General features: G+C 42.8%; 1 protein-coding gene across 1 annotated transcript; it reads left to right on the top strand.

Moving 5' to 3' along the window:
* The first annotated feature begins 3291 nt into the window (after window positions 1-3291).
* lclat1 (lysocardiolipin acyltransferase 1) lies at window positions 3292-15087 on the top strand. Its single transcript, XM_037072349.1, has 6 exons — window positions 3292-3655; window positions 8666-8833; window positions 9279-9477; window positions 10267-10413; window positions 11629-11745; window positions 12700-15087. Exons 2-6 carry the CDS (start codon window positions 8666-8668, stop codon window positions 13224-13226), a joined length of 1158 nt encoding a protein of 385 aa, XP_036928244.1. The 5' UTR covers window positions 3292-3655; the 3' UTR covers window positions 13227-15087.
* Window positions 15088-15490: the final 403 nt, after the last annotated feature.

Raw genomic sequence — 15490 nt, 5'->3', positions numbered from 1 at the left:
ACATATGCCTGAGTTTTCCCCAAGGAAACCCATGGTGCACTGAATAATGTGTCAGGGTACTACTCCTTTACTTGAAATTATCATTTTACAGACATTACAAGGAGCACTGTTATGAACTTTCCTCCAGAAATAAAACAATGCTCTAAGACAGTTTCCTCCTCTCCGCCATGACGCTTTTTGTTTCAGGTTCCCATCAGCGAAGACGCGTGAGTTTGACATCAGAAAAAGACACCGAAAGGAACCGAAAAACCTCAGGGGCATACAATGCTGATAGAATTGGACAGCTTGTAACCGGTCGTCGATTTTTTTCCCCATGCGTGGTTGCGATATGTCCCCTTCCCCGGGAGCATTTGACATTTGAGAACCCCACAGCGCCATGTGATACACCGGTCGAGAACGAGGGGTGGGGGGGGGAGACCGCAATGTAGTGATTAGTATTCAAAACAAAGCCTTTGCAGCATCACCATTAATCAGAGTCAGGCATGCTCCAAACTCTGCCAAACTGCTTTCTGTACCTGCACGTCAGCAGACCGGCCTTTGAAGACATAATGCAACTGCTGGACTCACAACCACAGCACATATTTGGACAGATGAGTCCGAGCGCCCTGGGACTCATTCTCTATTTAACAGGGTGATGTAAGGCACATCTCCGTCTCATCCCTCCAGCTTTTAAAGCTTTGATCAATAACACGTCTGCCGGCATCCGCTTTACACTGTACTTTTGTGTGTTAATGTGCTAAGCCAAAGCCTGCTGTTCTTCCATAGGCTGTCATTGATATAAATAGACTGCTTATGGGCCCCTGCCACTCTAATCCTCACCGTCTAGAGACCAGGGTGGGGAAAAAAAAAAAAGAAAGAAAAAAAAAAGTAGGCAAGAGAGAGGGGGGAGATAAACAGGCAGAAAATGAAGATGTTACAGGTGTGAGGAAGAAGTGAAGAGGAAGTGAAGTGAGACAGAAGAAGACTCAAGCTAAATCATCCGTGTCAAGTCTTTGAACCACCATAAAAGCACAAGAGGTCACGAGAGGCAAGAATGTTCAAGAAAAACAAACTGGATGAGTTTTTCTTTTTTCAATAAAGCCTCGTTAAAGTGCTATCAATAGACCTCATTGAAAATAAACCCCCCCCCCCAAAAAAGTCGCCCTGTCTCTCTCCCACTTGGACTTATGTAAGTGGAACAGCATGTCTAACTTGAATTATTGTTTCTGTTCTCTACCTTTTAGCCCCGACTTCCACTGTAAGAGAAGTTGCATTCAACTTGGCTTGCCTCCCATGTCTTTTTTTTTTTTTTTTATCAGCAAACACAACAATGTGTTTTGGTCTTTTGGGTTTTTGTTTTTTTTCACGACCCGAGCGCTCACATGTCTGGAATTCTCAAAGGCAACATGATTAGTAGCACCTGATCGAGTTGCTTTAGTTAAATCATCTCGGACGTGCGTCATTAATCACGTGGATGTGCTTCTCTTTTGAAGGTGAGCTGGCACCGAACTTACAACAAAAAAAAAAAAGAAAGAAAGAAAGAAGAGAGAGAGAGAGAGGTTGTTTCAAAGTTTTTCCGTTCCCCCTCTGAAGTGATGCGTTGACCCTTGAGAAGTTTATACTGACAGAGCTATACAGTTCACTCAGTCTCCTCAGATAGAGTGCATGCCATGGGGAGCAGGTCATGGAAAAGTCTCGAGTTTGACTAAGTGCACTCTCTCTTTTTACCCTGTCCGTCAGTCCGTCTCTGCCTCACTCACCACACATGGGGTGAGCGCATGTGCACGCTCAGATACACTCGAGACACACTGACCGACCTGCGCGCACACAAACACACACACACACACACATCACTGGATGCTGAGGTAATCTGTAACAGTAGAACAAGCTCATAACTGTGGGTAAAAGAAACAAATGACACATGCGAGGATTTACACTACTTTAAAAGGCTATGTTGGGGGACTGGGTACATCATCAATGCTTGAGATCTGAATGGGTTTGGGCTTCTTATTAAACGTAGGGGGGATGTTGAGCAATGAATGGAGGATTAGTGGGCACAAAAGCAGTCACAAAAGACTATCCGGTGGAGAGTCACGTCTGTGATTTCAAACGTGATTTGTGAAAGGTTAAACTTCCAGGTATGAAGTAGGCCATTACCTGTGAGTTGACTGAACATGCTCCCCTCTGAACGCGTCAGCCAACGTTCAGACTTGTCTCGTTCATCGTTAACATGCATCAATGATTAAAAGGGATCAAGTTGTGATTTGTTAACTGGATACATGAACTTTTTTTTTAAAAAAAATCTGAATTGGTGACAAACATCAATGTAAATCATGGCTAAATGTGGCACTTCCACGTCCTCGCCTCTGTGGGGATTGTAGACACTGAAAAGTTTGGCTGATGAAGTGCTGCAAGATACAGCTTTGATGCAATTTAAGCTGCTTTAATCTTCCCCTCAACTACTTTTTGAATGGATATGTTGTACTTTACAAATATAGTTACACACTACTTCACAGAGTGACTCAAATCACTGTTCAGCTGGCTTGCAAATTGACTTGACAGAGAATAAATGACTTGATGCCCGTCATGATGCTTGGAAGCTAAAGTCTCGGGACTTGATCTGACTTAAGACATGATTACTCAAATGATTTTCAGTTTATTTCAGTCGTTTTGGTTTGTTTTTGGCTACATTATTTTACCGAACATCAATCATTTTTGCTCCAAATTCAACTTATTATCATACTTGGTTATACACCTGCCCAATAATATAATTATTAGGCATTAGGCAGGTATGAGTAAGTGTTTTTTGCTCTTTATAAAGACCAGACACTGCAGGTAAGGCTACAGTATACTGGGTGACACTACTGCATCTATTTCCATATGTATATAGTCGAAATATACACAAAGCTGTCCCATAATTTAATTTAATGCACATATTTACTTACAGTTATGTTATTCTGCTTTACATATCTTATTCTTTCTCACTCTTATGTCATTGTATTTCTAGTTTTTATTTCTAAACATACGCTTACTTGCCTGCTTCTTCTGTCACTAATATTTGCATGAGGAGTCCATGCGTGCAGTGTTTTCCTCCTTTGTCTAACTCTCTCCCTTTGCACCTTCTACAAAAGAACTCGATGAGTGCAAATGATGGTTCATTTGATTACGACAACCACAGTCACGACAGACACGTTAAAAATAAACTGCTTTCAGTCTCGCCCTGGTTAACTTTTGCTCTGCATGGCTCTCCGACCCCCCCATTCTCGCGTGTATGCATCCTTGCACAAGCAGCGCCCCCTGTCGGCGCGCGGCTCGCACGACAGGTGAGAGGTGACAAGTTGAGAGGTCGCGTTAGCAGCAGAGCGGTAAGGCGGCTACACTTCTGCTGCAGTCATAGTTAGTCACGTTTAATGCAACGAAAGAGACAGAAGCTGCCGCGGGGTTGTCGTCGGCTCGACTGATACCTCTTGAAAGACGTGCAGCTCGCCGCACCGTGCCGGGAGACGTCAGCTTTGTGGGCTTTGCAACGCTGCTGTTGATAATCTTCTGCTAGTTAGCCGTCGTTAGCAGGCTGCTAGCTGGGCTGCTATGTCGCAGTCAAGCGTCTGGACCCATCGGAGCTAACAGAGCTAGCTCACCTAAGACAAACTTAACTTCTGGAGGAAAAACGCCGAAGGTGGGTACGCTGTCAGCCGACAGTGTGCGGTCGATTATCCGACAGTAGATGGTGGGATTATGGCGCCCATGTTAGCGGCGGCTAACACAAGCTAGTTTCTGTTTCATGTGAGATTTGGCTTGCAAAGTTGGCATGCGCGTTGTTGCTGAAACTGCACCTGAAGCCGGAGACTGCACTGACAGCAGCTAACCCTGTCGTCTCAGGTGGACACTGTGGTTCAAATGACAGCGGGTTTTCTTATTTTCCGATGATGAGATAATGTCTGAAATGCTACGGTGGTGACAAACTAGCCTTATCACAGCAGTAGCATTTATATTAGCCAGCCAGTTTTATGCCACCACTGTTTATCTGCATGGCTGTCACTCATTTGCATGTAAGACAAGGGTTAAGTAATTATTTACCAATACAGACAGATCATGGAAAATCTTGCAAAGGGTTCCTGTTGACTTAGAGTTAAACGATGATGAACCCATGTTGTCTTTCTGGCTAAAGTCCTTGCCCTGTCTTGTACCCTACAGGGAAGTTATAGAAAATGTATGCACGTCAATTAATGGTACATAAGCTGCTTATTTTATTGGGCTTGATTAGATTGCACAGACGAGGCGTGGTTTCAGACCCTTGTTTCCCCCATGCAAGTTCATTTAATCACACAAACCACCACAGAGTTATTGCATTAATCTATAGAGTGAGAGTGAGGGTGGTGCATGAAGCAGCCACTGACCTGCACCTTGGTCCTAAGCTCGTTACTCATCCATAGGCTTACTATGAAGCTGCCACTGTTAATAAAAGCCCGACCTGTTCAGACACATGAACTTTGAAAAGTAAGGCTCTTGTAAACAAAATGACTTCCTTATCCTGTGCAAATTCTTGTTTGCACTGGGATTACTGTTAGAGTTCAAGGTTGCTAAGTAAAGCTACATTGCAATAGTTTCCCCACCTGTGTGCAGTTTGTATGCATGCTTAACACATAAGACCTGCAACGATTCAATTTATCCATTGGTTTACTGAAAGACATTGATTGCCAGTTATTTAGATCATTTGCAGTTTGAAGATGTGGGTATGAGAGGCAACATCAGTGCGTGTTTGAGTTTAGATAAAGGTCTGAATGAATGTCACACTTTTTCTTTGCCAGTCTTTAGACGGGTAGTCGATGAATCATAAGAAAAATCAGGAGGATGAATCTATGATAATATTTTTTAGTTGCAGCCTTACAACACATGTGACCCCTATATTATCTACCTGTGGTGCTGCTTGAACATGGCTGGACCCCAAAGAGAATTTCTAGGGAATAGTTTGTCCGAGTCTGGCCCGGCCTGTCCGGTACAAACCCGTTTGGGTTGGGTCAGGCACAGTATTAATGCTCTACTCTCTACTGCTTGCTGCCGAATTCATGAATTATGTAGTTGCCAAGCCATTAGCTGGTGACCAGTTTATTCCTCGCCTCTAATGTTTAATTTATTTGCTATTTCGCCTGTTTGTTTGTCCAGACATTTCAGTGACGTTATGTAAGAAGCCATGGACTTGTTATACAAACATTGTATCTAAGTCTGCAAGCTTATGAAATCAAATCAAATTAAATAAAATTGTGAAGGCGACTGTGTTTTTGGTTATCATAGCGAGTTGGAGAGTCTGGCGGAGGTTTGTTCTCTCCACTTGAGGGGCCAGGTTGTAAAACAGAGCTGCACTAAAAATGTATCTGCAATTAATTTTACGGCATTATGTATTTCATTCTTCCTCCTCCTGTCTCTCCCACTCTGTCTGTCTCTTAACACACATACACACCACTTAAGCTCTTTGTTTAGCCTAGACATGCTTGACCTCCTCACTCCACTTCGCTCTGCTGGGATGTCTGGTCTTGTCTTAAAGTCAGGAATGCAAAACAGTTGCCAGATAATTCATACTCGGACTATGTGGAGTATGCTGCGCGTTGCGTGTGGTGGCGTGTTTGGGGAAGTGCTTTCATAATCATTTCTATGGTGATTAGATAAATGTTGAACCGACCCAAATGGATGGGACCGCATCAGCCTAACAAGTGGTTCGTGCTTTGAAGTACGGGAACAAAAAAGTGTTTCCGTGGATGCCTTAAATAAATAGTGTTCGGTCCCAGGTGTGCACGCCAAGCGGAAGAAAAACATGTTTATTTAACACTTTAATGTCCATGATTCCGTTCACTTATCACATCTCTGGCTCCAGGTGCCTTTTTTGCTGTATGTATGAATAGGCGCGTCTGATTGTTCCAGCCAGCCACCCAAGGGTGTGTTTCTTGTTTTCGTGGGGACGCAGCCTAATTGTGGCAATTGTGCTGAGCAAGACTGTTTTTCTCACCTCGCTCATGCCTCACATTTTCCGTCGTTATAACCAGTAACCCTTAAACCCTTATTGCCAGCATAATCATGCACGCAAACACGCTTGCTTCTTTTAAGTGCAACTTCAGCCACTTTGGCCGCCGCCGTGAGACTTTTTTTGCTGCGTCACGGTGCCACAGAGGGTGTCAACGATGGGAGTGTTGGGGCAGGTAGTGTGTGAACCGAAGGCTTGTGCAATCATAACAGTAATTGAGGTGGAAAGGTGAGAGCAGCAGTTCATACAGGAGAGGAAAACACGTGCAGGACGAAAATTCTCCGTGTAGCTTCAGCTCAGACTGCCTGTGTCAGCAAGGTCAGGGTGTAATCAAATCAAGACTCGCTGTACTTCCCCTTGTAACCTTTTTCTCGTGGGACCTGCGTGTAATTTACTTCCTCAAGGGCTAAGTTTAAGATTAGCGAATCCTGATATTTAACAACCTTGCTATTGAGGTTTTCTGAACATGTGTGTTGTTTCACATCAGTGAGCTCCGTATCTAGTTACAGAAACTAGATGCAGCTTAAATGAATATATATCTTAACAGTGTGTCTTGTGACTCAGCATGTAAAGGCACAACACAGAAACATTTGACATTTAAAAGACATGGTTCTCTTTGATGCTATATAGAGAGTGTTTTTCATCCACTTGCGTCACAATTTAAAGTTTTGGTTTGACTCCGTGGAAATACATTGATCTTCTTGGTCATTCAATTGATTGCCATTTATTGTGATAACTGATTAATCTGTTTCAGTCATGTTTGAGGTAATTGAGGAAGGTTCTCTGATTTCAGCTATTGAAATGTTTTTATACCCATCTGTGACAGTGAGCATCTTTGGGTTGTGGACAAAACAAAGTAGTTGAAGCAACATTTTCACAATTTGTGAACAAACATGTTTCTGAGAAAAATAATAGACAAATGAATCCACAATGAAAATAACTGATAATAGCAGCCCTAGACCTTCCGCAACAGATGTGTTACATCATTCTAGTGACTGAGACCTATTCTCAGGGTTGTTGTAGCCATACTAGGAATTGCATGAAGTCATCAAAGTCCTAATAAGGTGCAACAAAATGAAAAATGATGGAGGGAGTTTCCAGTCAAGCACAAAGTTCTGCGAAGTTCTTTCTTTTTTCTTTTTCTTTCTTTTCTTTTTTACTTTATCAACTGTTTGTTTCTTGTGACATATGTACTTATTGTAAGTTGCTTTGGATAAAGTGTCTGCTAAATGCCCTAAATGTAAATTTAAGATTTCTAATCAGGCAAAATAAGCGAAAACTGGCAATTGTATGAAATGCACCATTTCACCTTAATTAAGATCTTCTTATTTTTTAAGAAGATCTTTATATTGGACCATGGGATGTTAATTAGTGTCTTTGTAATCCAATGTTCATTTCCTGTTGACCAAAAGGTTAACGTGTTCACATAGCCAGACTGCATTGGTGAAACTGAACTTTGCAAGTTCTGTCCTGGAGATTTGTGCATGTGCTGCCTTTATATCTTTAGGTGTCAGTCTAGGAAGTGAAACACACCTGCGTGGTTGTACCATGTGTGGGGATTTTAAAAAGGGAAATGTTCCACAGGTGTAACGTTACCACTGAAAGCTGAAGTGGTCACCACTGATGTCACTGAAATGAGAAGGGATTCCCATTGGCATGTCCGGATGAGCCCTGTAAACTTGTATAATATGTCATGGACAATTGAAGGTCCCGTTACTTGGTTTTGAATTTCAGAAGGATCGCAGGCTCAGTTCACTTCCCCTCAGGCATCCGATGACCGTGTGGTATTTCTGCTATGTTATGGACATCCTTAACCAGCATTCCATCTACTTAAAATAATTTCCATTTCCATCATGTATCTAGATCATTAATGTGTGTGATGTTTGTACGTGTGTGTGCTTTCATTTCAAAGTCGCTGCGTCATCAGCTCTTCTCAAAAATGCCTTGTAATACTTATATCACTGTAGATGATCATTAATGTTGAGGCTTGTAATGCATCATAAGACTAAGGCTAATTATCAAAACAAGGGTGTGGTGAATTAATTCATGTCCTTCTTTATCAAAGGATCATATGGTTGCATATTATCACTTTATTATTCTGTTATAATGTAATGTAGTTTCAGTCCTAATATCAGGGTCAAAGGAACTCAAATATGTTACTGTCATAATTTCAGCTTTAGAGGATGTAGCTGGGGCATTTTACCACAAATTTCCTCATTTTAAGAATATCAGAAACTGTTAATGCCTCTGTACAGACTTTAAATTCGGTGAAATACTTTTGTAGCCACAGCCACACTTGATTTAGTGACCATGCACCCACAATTTGTTAACTACAGTCAGAAAGGTTCCCCTATTTACATTCCACACCAGGAATGTCTGCCGTGGATTTTCCACTGTTTGTGGGAAAATATGTCAGAGGGACAACAGAACAGCAGTCTTTGCTATTGATGAGACTGTCGATAATCCCATTTGTTTCGTGTTACCGAGACGCTCCACTTCAGCTCGTTTCCATAGTGGAAATCCAAGTCGGGAATAAATTCCATAAACATCATCATGTTTTACACCCTTTCATAGTACAACTCGTGCTTTGACGGCTCCAAGACCACTTTATTTACTTATGTATGATTTATTTTCCACCTAATCTAATCTGTGTTGTTCATCTGTCCACAGATGGCTGTCTCGGTGCGGGGCCTGTACTTTGTTGTCACCCTATTTTTGGGTAGTTTCTTTGGAAGTGTCTTCATGCTGGGTCCTGTCCTTCCCCTTATGCTGCTGTCTCCCGCGTGGTACCGCTGGATCACCGATCGAATCGTGGCTACCTGGCTCACCCTGCCTGTGGTGTGTACACCAGCTTAGCCTTTACATAGCCTACCTCTGACCGTGCCAGATGGTCTTAAGTTTGCTGTGTTTGACGCAGTCACCAAAACCTGCGTCATCTCAGCCTATTTTATGTCTCCCTATTAAATAAGATTTTATTTTTGTCAGAAGTAAACTTAATTTACTCGGATTACGCTTGAAAAAAATTATGCAAATCTTGTTTACAGTGACCACATGGACTGACAGCATTATTAATGTATTTTCCTCTCACTCTTGCCTCTCTCTTAAATTTATCTTTCCACCTTTTCTCTTCCCAGTCCCTCCTCTCTCCCTCTACATCCTTTTTAAATGATCATTCTTGTCTCCCCTTGATCATTCACCTCTCCATTTTCTCACTGCCTCTTTACATTCTTCCCTCTGTCACTTCTTCATCCCCCCTGCATCCCGTCATCTCTCCCCTCTGTAGTCCTTGCTGGAGCTGGTGTTCGGGGTGAAGGTGGTCATAACGGGTGATGGCTTCATTCCAGGGGAGCGGAGTGTGATCATCATGAACCACCGTACACGTCTGGACTGGATGTTCCTGTGGTGTTGCCTGCTCAGGTACAGCTACCTTCGTCTGGAGAAGATCTGCCTAAAGGCTGGCCTGAAGGCTGTGCCTGGCTTTGGTGGGTATACAGTGGATGCATTTTCCTTTTCTTTATACACACACACACACACACACACACACACACACACAGACTGCATAATATAATATTTATTGTACAAAGCATTACGTAATTGCAAAGCAGCTTACTTTTAAAAGAGGTAAATTTGTTTACATTTCCAGATGATTTACAGAGGAAGAGCACTGGTACTCTGATGGCAAAGTTCCAATGTCTGTCAAAACATTTTTCTGGAATCAACTTTCTGAGAAATGCATCCTGTTGTCATGCTGCAGCTGCCAGTCATATAAGCCAGTGATCAGACTGGCTGGTCAGCAGCAGTGTTGTTCACTACCGACATTGCCTGCTACAGCGCTTGAAAATGAAGTTTTTCAGGTTTTCTTAAAAGCACCGGTTGACATGACACTTTGTGTCATTGTTGGGAGTGAAACAGATGCTGTCATAATAGCGAAAAAATAGACATGCACAAAGATTTAGAGGTCTGCCAATTTGCGCTGAGTTTTTATTATGTTGCCTGGTGCCTCAAACAACATTGTGCTGCCAGGAGACTGCACTGGTAGGGAAAAGAAAAATACTCTGCAAACTTGCTGTGGAGGGAGAAAGCCTCTCTGGAAGAGTTGTTGCTCTCAAGCTGGCAGTTGGAATGCGGCTGCCATCCAGGTGGAGTTTACGAACCAAATTCCTAGTTGTGTCCTCCTGGGCTAGTTGCTACAATGCCTGAGTTGGTCTGAATAAAACTTTGAAAATGAGTTGAGTGTGAGAAGTAATTAAGATATTGTATGTTGTTTCCAGGCTGGGCAATGCAGGTGGCCTGCTTCGTCTTCATTCAGCGTCGTTGGGTGGACGACAAGAGGCACATGGAGAACATGCTGGACTACTTCTGTGACATCAGAGAGCCACTGCAGCTGCTCCTGTTCCCAGAGGGCACAGACCTCACTGGTGAGAAGCAAATCATGCAACATCTCCATTCAAGGGACAGATTGCCTACGTATCACTTGTTAATCTCAGAATTTGTTACCCTCCAGCCAGTCTTCAGAGCTCAGTGTGGCACCTGTTTTACACTTTCTTACTGACACTGTTATGCAAACACAATTTCCAAGCGATAAGGCATAGCCAGATCCCTTGACGCACACTCTACACAGCCATTTCTGCAAGAATGCTCTGATGTTTCAATCCGAGCAACAGCGACACCAGTGTCTAAAGCCCTCGCAGATCACCATTAAGCCAATCAAAGTCCCGAGTCACTTTACTGGGGGAAGCTTAACCTCTCTTTGCATACCATGATGTCATGGGAGGCACAGTAAAGTTGCGTCATAATTAGTTAGCAGATTTGGAGCTTTAAAGATTGTTAGACTTTTGGTGTTGTGTTTGTGCCCCTGGATGTGAACATACGTCTGCGTTTAAGCCTCTTAAACCTCCAGGCTTAGTTTCGCGCAAAAACAAAGGGACGTATACGGTGTGTGCTGAAGTTGTCCTGTACTTCACTCTCCTAATAACTCGTCTAGAGTTGACATACAGACCTCCATTCACAGGATCAGGTCCAGGGTGCTTAAGCCCCTCCACAATTTTCCATGACCCCTTTTGAGGCTTACAGAGCCTGTGTGAATTGAATGAAAGATTGTATAAGAATTACAGCAGAGGCCTGATCAACAAAGGTCTGTCCATAGTCTCTTTGTCCTACAAGCTGGCCTCAGTACTCGTTACATAACATGACTAATGAGTCATGGTATAGTTTACATGTTCCTGCAACAAGTTCCCGGGGAATGTTTGCTTAATAAACAGTCATCTTTCCTGTGTTTATGTCCCAGTGGTTTTTACAAATGTGTAAGCATTCGTCACTGGATGTATTTCATGAGTTCATGAATATTGTTATTGTATAACAGTTCTATTTTTGTAATCGTATACAGATTTTTTTCCAATTGTATCTCTTTTCAATGAAGCTCTACTTTTTTTGAAAATGTCTTTTGAAGATATTATATGCACTAACTTTTCTTGCACAGTTTCTGTACTTGTACTGATATATTCTTTTCGCAACAGAAATTAGATGGTAGAGATACTGTTTTGGTCGGTAGCTGTCAAGTAAAAAGTATGCATTTTTAGATTCACTGACATTGTAGATGCCAGAGGTTTATCATGTGTCTGTGTCTCCCGCAGAAAATACCAGAGCAAGGAGTGATGCGTTTGCTGTCCAGAACAGCCTGCCAAAATTTGAGTATGTGCTGCATCCCCGCACCACTGGATTCACCTTCATTGTGGACAGACTACGAAAAGGTAGTGGTGTGATCCACTTCAGCCAATCGTCAAATGTTATTGTTAGTTTTAGGACGGGTGCTATGTGTGTTCATTTGACTGCAAAGACAATAAGTAGGACTCAAATGCTGTCATGGTGATGGAAATATTTTATCAGCAGAACCAGGGGGAAATGACATGCTATCATGATTGTAGATAATCCACTGACGCTGTCTGTAGAGGAGGGATCATACCTGTTATTTTCGCACACCTTTGCTTCATCCTCCTGCCAGCCATTACAACACCCCTGAGATTCTCATGTTTCCTTATGAGCTAATTCTGGCAGCCCTCCAGGGTTCTTAAATACCACCTCTGGCCCTGTTGTCACATCTCCCACCCACCCTGGATGCTGAGCACGGCACAAACTCTCCAAGCAGGTGTTGTGAATCAATGTGATGTCACCAGACTTGGCTAATTCTCCTCTCCCTCTCTCTGCGCCGCTGACTGACATGCTGTGCATGTTGTTCTTTGTCCAAGTCCACTGTGCCCCTCTCAGCTCTATTTTTACCATGGTGAAGCTGAGCTGTACAGGAGCAGGCGCTGGCAGGTGTCATCCTGTCCACTTGATATTTAATTCAGCTCTGTCTGTGCGTTATAAGGACACTGCAGATCAGTGATGATGGTGTGAAGCTTGTGGTAGTTTTGATGGCAGGGAGGGGATAAAACTTGAAGATCCTGGATAATTAGAGGCACATGCGTAATAGAGCTAAGAGCAGGGTTTTGCAGGGTGTATAACACAGTTCTAATTAGAAGTGTGGACGTGGAAAAGGGATCATATTAAATCTCCCAGCAGTATCATGCCGTCATGTCTGAAACTACATAGTTTACAGAAAGTAAATAGTTCAGTTAAACGTCTTGTTCTGGTTATATTAGATGATTAAATTAGCAAGTTTCTTTGCTTTGATAATTTGTTTAAAATGATGTTCTTTTTCCTAGGAGACAACCTGGATGCCGTCCATGATATTACAGTGGCATACCCCAAAAACATCCCTCAGACAGAACGCCACCTCATCCTGGGCCTTTTCCCTCGTGAGATCCACTTCCACGTCCACCGCTACCCAGTGGCTTCACTTCCTGCCTCTTCCTCTGACCTGGAGTCCTGGTGTCGAGAGCGCTGGGCTGAGAAGGAGATCCGTCTGCGGGACTTCTACTCAGCCCAGCCCCGAGGCTTTGATAGAGAAGGTGTCGCTCGAGTGCCCCCTTGTAAGACAGAGCTGCGAGTGGCTCTCATCAAAGCAGCCTCACTACTCTACTGGACCAGCTTCATTGCTCTGTGCTTCACAGGCCTGTGGCTGTGGGCTCCATTCAGGCTCTACTTCATGGTCATGGTTGGAGTGTTTGTGGCCCAGCAGAAGTTTATTGGAGGGCTGGAGCTGCTGGAGTTGTCTTGCCATCGATACTGGAAGTCTATGGCCGCTGACGTGGGTGAGAAGAGTAAGGTGCTGGACGGGAAGATGCAGTGAGGATGGAGGACAGGGTTGACTGGACAATGACGTGTTCAGCAAGGACACTGGGGACTCAGTTGTCCTGAGGAGGGCTAGAGGGTCCTTTTGAGGAACCTGGTGCTTGATGCCTTAGAAAGGGAGTAATGAGTTGACCTCCTGATGGTATGCATGGCTTCAGTGGAAAGAGCTTATCTTTCTGTTGAAGAAGAAAAAGAGGAATGTTCTGTACATTTATCTGTGTTGGATTCAAGGAATTCAGCGCACATAATGTCTCACTTGTATGTCTCTACCTGTATAATCACTGTTATTTAGCCTGCTGTCCATACATTTTAGCCATTTATGTTGTTATGTTTTATTATAATTGTTTGTTCAGAACCTCATTGTGTCATGAACCAATGCTGTTCAGTGTTTGTTTTACGCAGTTGCCATGTCTTTGTAACTGGTTTTATCGTATGTGTTGCCCTTGTTTTATATCGGTGTCATAAGTTATGGAGCAGAGCCATAGTACAGACAGGCTGTACATATGATGACTTGACTCTAACCAATATTCAAATCAGCACAGTAGTTAGCTGGATTAGACTAATGGGACTAGTTAAATGAATCGGTTCCATTAGAAGTCTCTGGTCTAGCAAGGAGTGAAAAGGATTGATGTAATTCACAGAGAATTATTAAGGAATATACAGGTATATATGTGTACCATTGTTTACCTTTTATTGGGTATAATTACCCTTTTATACAAATTGGGGAACGGACCTTTCCCAGTTAGTCCTTAGAGATAACTTCTGTGACAATGTTTATTACTGTATAGGTCTGTAAACATAAAAATATGTTTGCTATGTCAGCTTGTTTCCATAAAAGCCAAAGGTGTGAAAAACAGGTGTGATTTTAAAACAACAACCAAACAGAATGTAGTCCATCTTTATCGGGAAAGGCCATCACCTCAGCCACGCTGAGGAAACACTTGTGGTCATTGGCTCATCGAGATCAAAGATCTCAAGTGTTGATAAGCGCCGAAGCAGATGAGCTTTGTGCCCTTTCTGGGAGTGAAGGGATGCCTTGTACAGGCAGGATGTGGGTGGTGCTGAGGTGGAAGAATGTCCTGTTGGGACAACATTACCCCTCGATGTGCTGGGTGGCACAGAGGACCAGACTTGGAGTGGAAAACTGGCCCTGAACTCAACCTAATCCAAAAAAGCCCTGTAATGCCCACCTCTGCCTGTGTCCGTCTCTAGAGTACTGGCATTGATGCGCCTGCTAAACTCAATTAGCAAATGACAGCTGAGAAAGCGACTCCAATTGTGCCAAAAAAGGACAGAAATTGAAACAGGATTGGAGTGGCGCTTCAGCCACACTTTTAGCCACTGACTAACCTTGCCACTCAACCATTCAGACCCTGTGAATTCTGTGAGTCAGGAAACATATGTGTCAGACAGTCTTTAGCAGTTTATGTAACACTGTGCAATGTATGATCTAGCTGACGTCAGCCCTGTTTTGTTCGACAAACATCTTCAACCACGCGTTAGCAGGTTGACTGAGACCTCTTTTATTTGTTTAAATGAATCTTAAGCTCCTGTAGTTAAAAGTGTCAATGGGGCTGTTTCCAGTCACTGTGAATTTAGCTGAGTAACCAGTTTTATCATCAGCATGTAGTAATTTACCAGACATGGTACAATTTCAGTTTCCTTAAAAACCTGAACCAGCTAGAATCTCCATGTTATATTCTGTCACCTGTGCTGTTTTCTGTTGCCCATTTTACAATCACTTTTTGATGCTGGACCTCTTCAAAGTCACTGTCCTCAGGTAAATGCAGTGGACACTGTTCGAGTCAGGCTCTTAAAGGAGGAAATATGTATCTAAATAAATATACTCTATCAACTCATTCATGTTTCCAGTCATTGTTTTCTTGAATCTTGGGGACTTACTACTGATATTACTTGTAGTTGTACTTTGTTGTCTCCTGGCATCTCACGTCAGACTCAGAGCAAACCTGACTGGTTGACAGACATGGAGGGCCAATAATCATAACAGGATGTTTTTCTCTTGTCTGGTGTAAACTCTGCTCCTCTGAGAATATACAAGCAACCTCTATAATAATTATGTGCTACTTACAGTAATTTTGAAGTGATGATAAAGTCTGGATACTTTTGGTTATGGTAAGTTGAAAAATAGCTCCATGCAGCTTGTCTGGTGTAATCCAGGTCACCAGAAGCCCCAATCTCCATTTTTGTTTTTTTTATTTTTTTATTTTTTTCGTTTTCGTCCCAATCTACTTCAGTTGTTTA

Source organism: Acanthopagrus latus, chromosome 16 (assembly GCF_904848185.1).
Source record: "Acanthopagrus latus isolate v.2019 chromosome 16, fAcaLat1.1, whole genome shotgun sequence".
In the NCBI taxonomy this organism is placed as follows: Eukaryota; Metazoa; Chordata; class Actinopteri; order Spariformes; family Sparidae; genus Acanthopagrus; species Acanthopagrus latus.
Note: the sequence above shows the minus strand (reverse complement) of the source record. Positions and strands in the feature narration are given on the sequence as shown.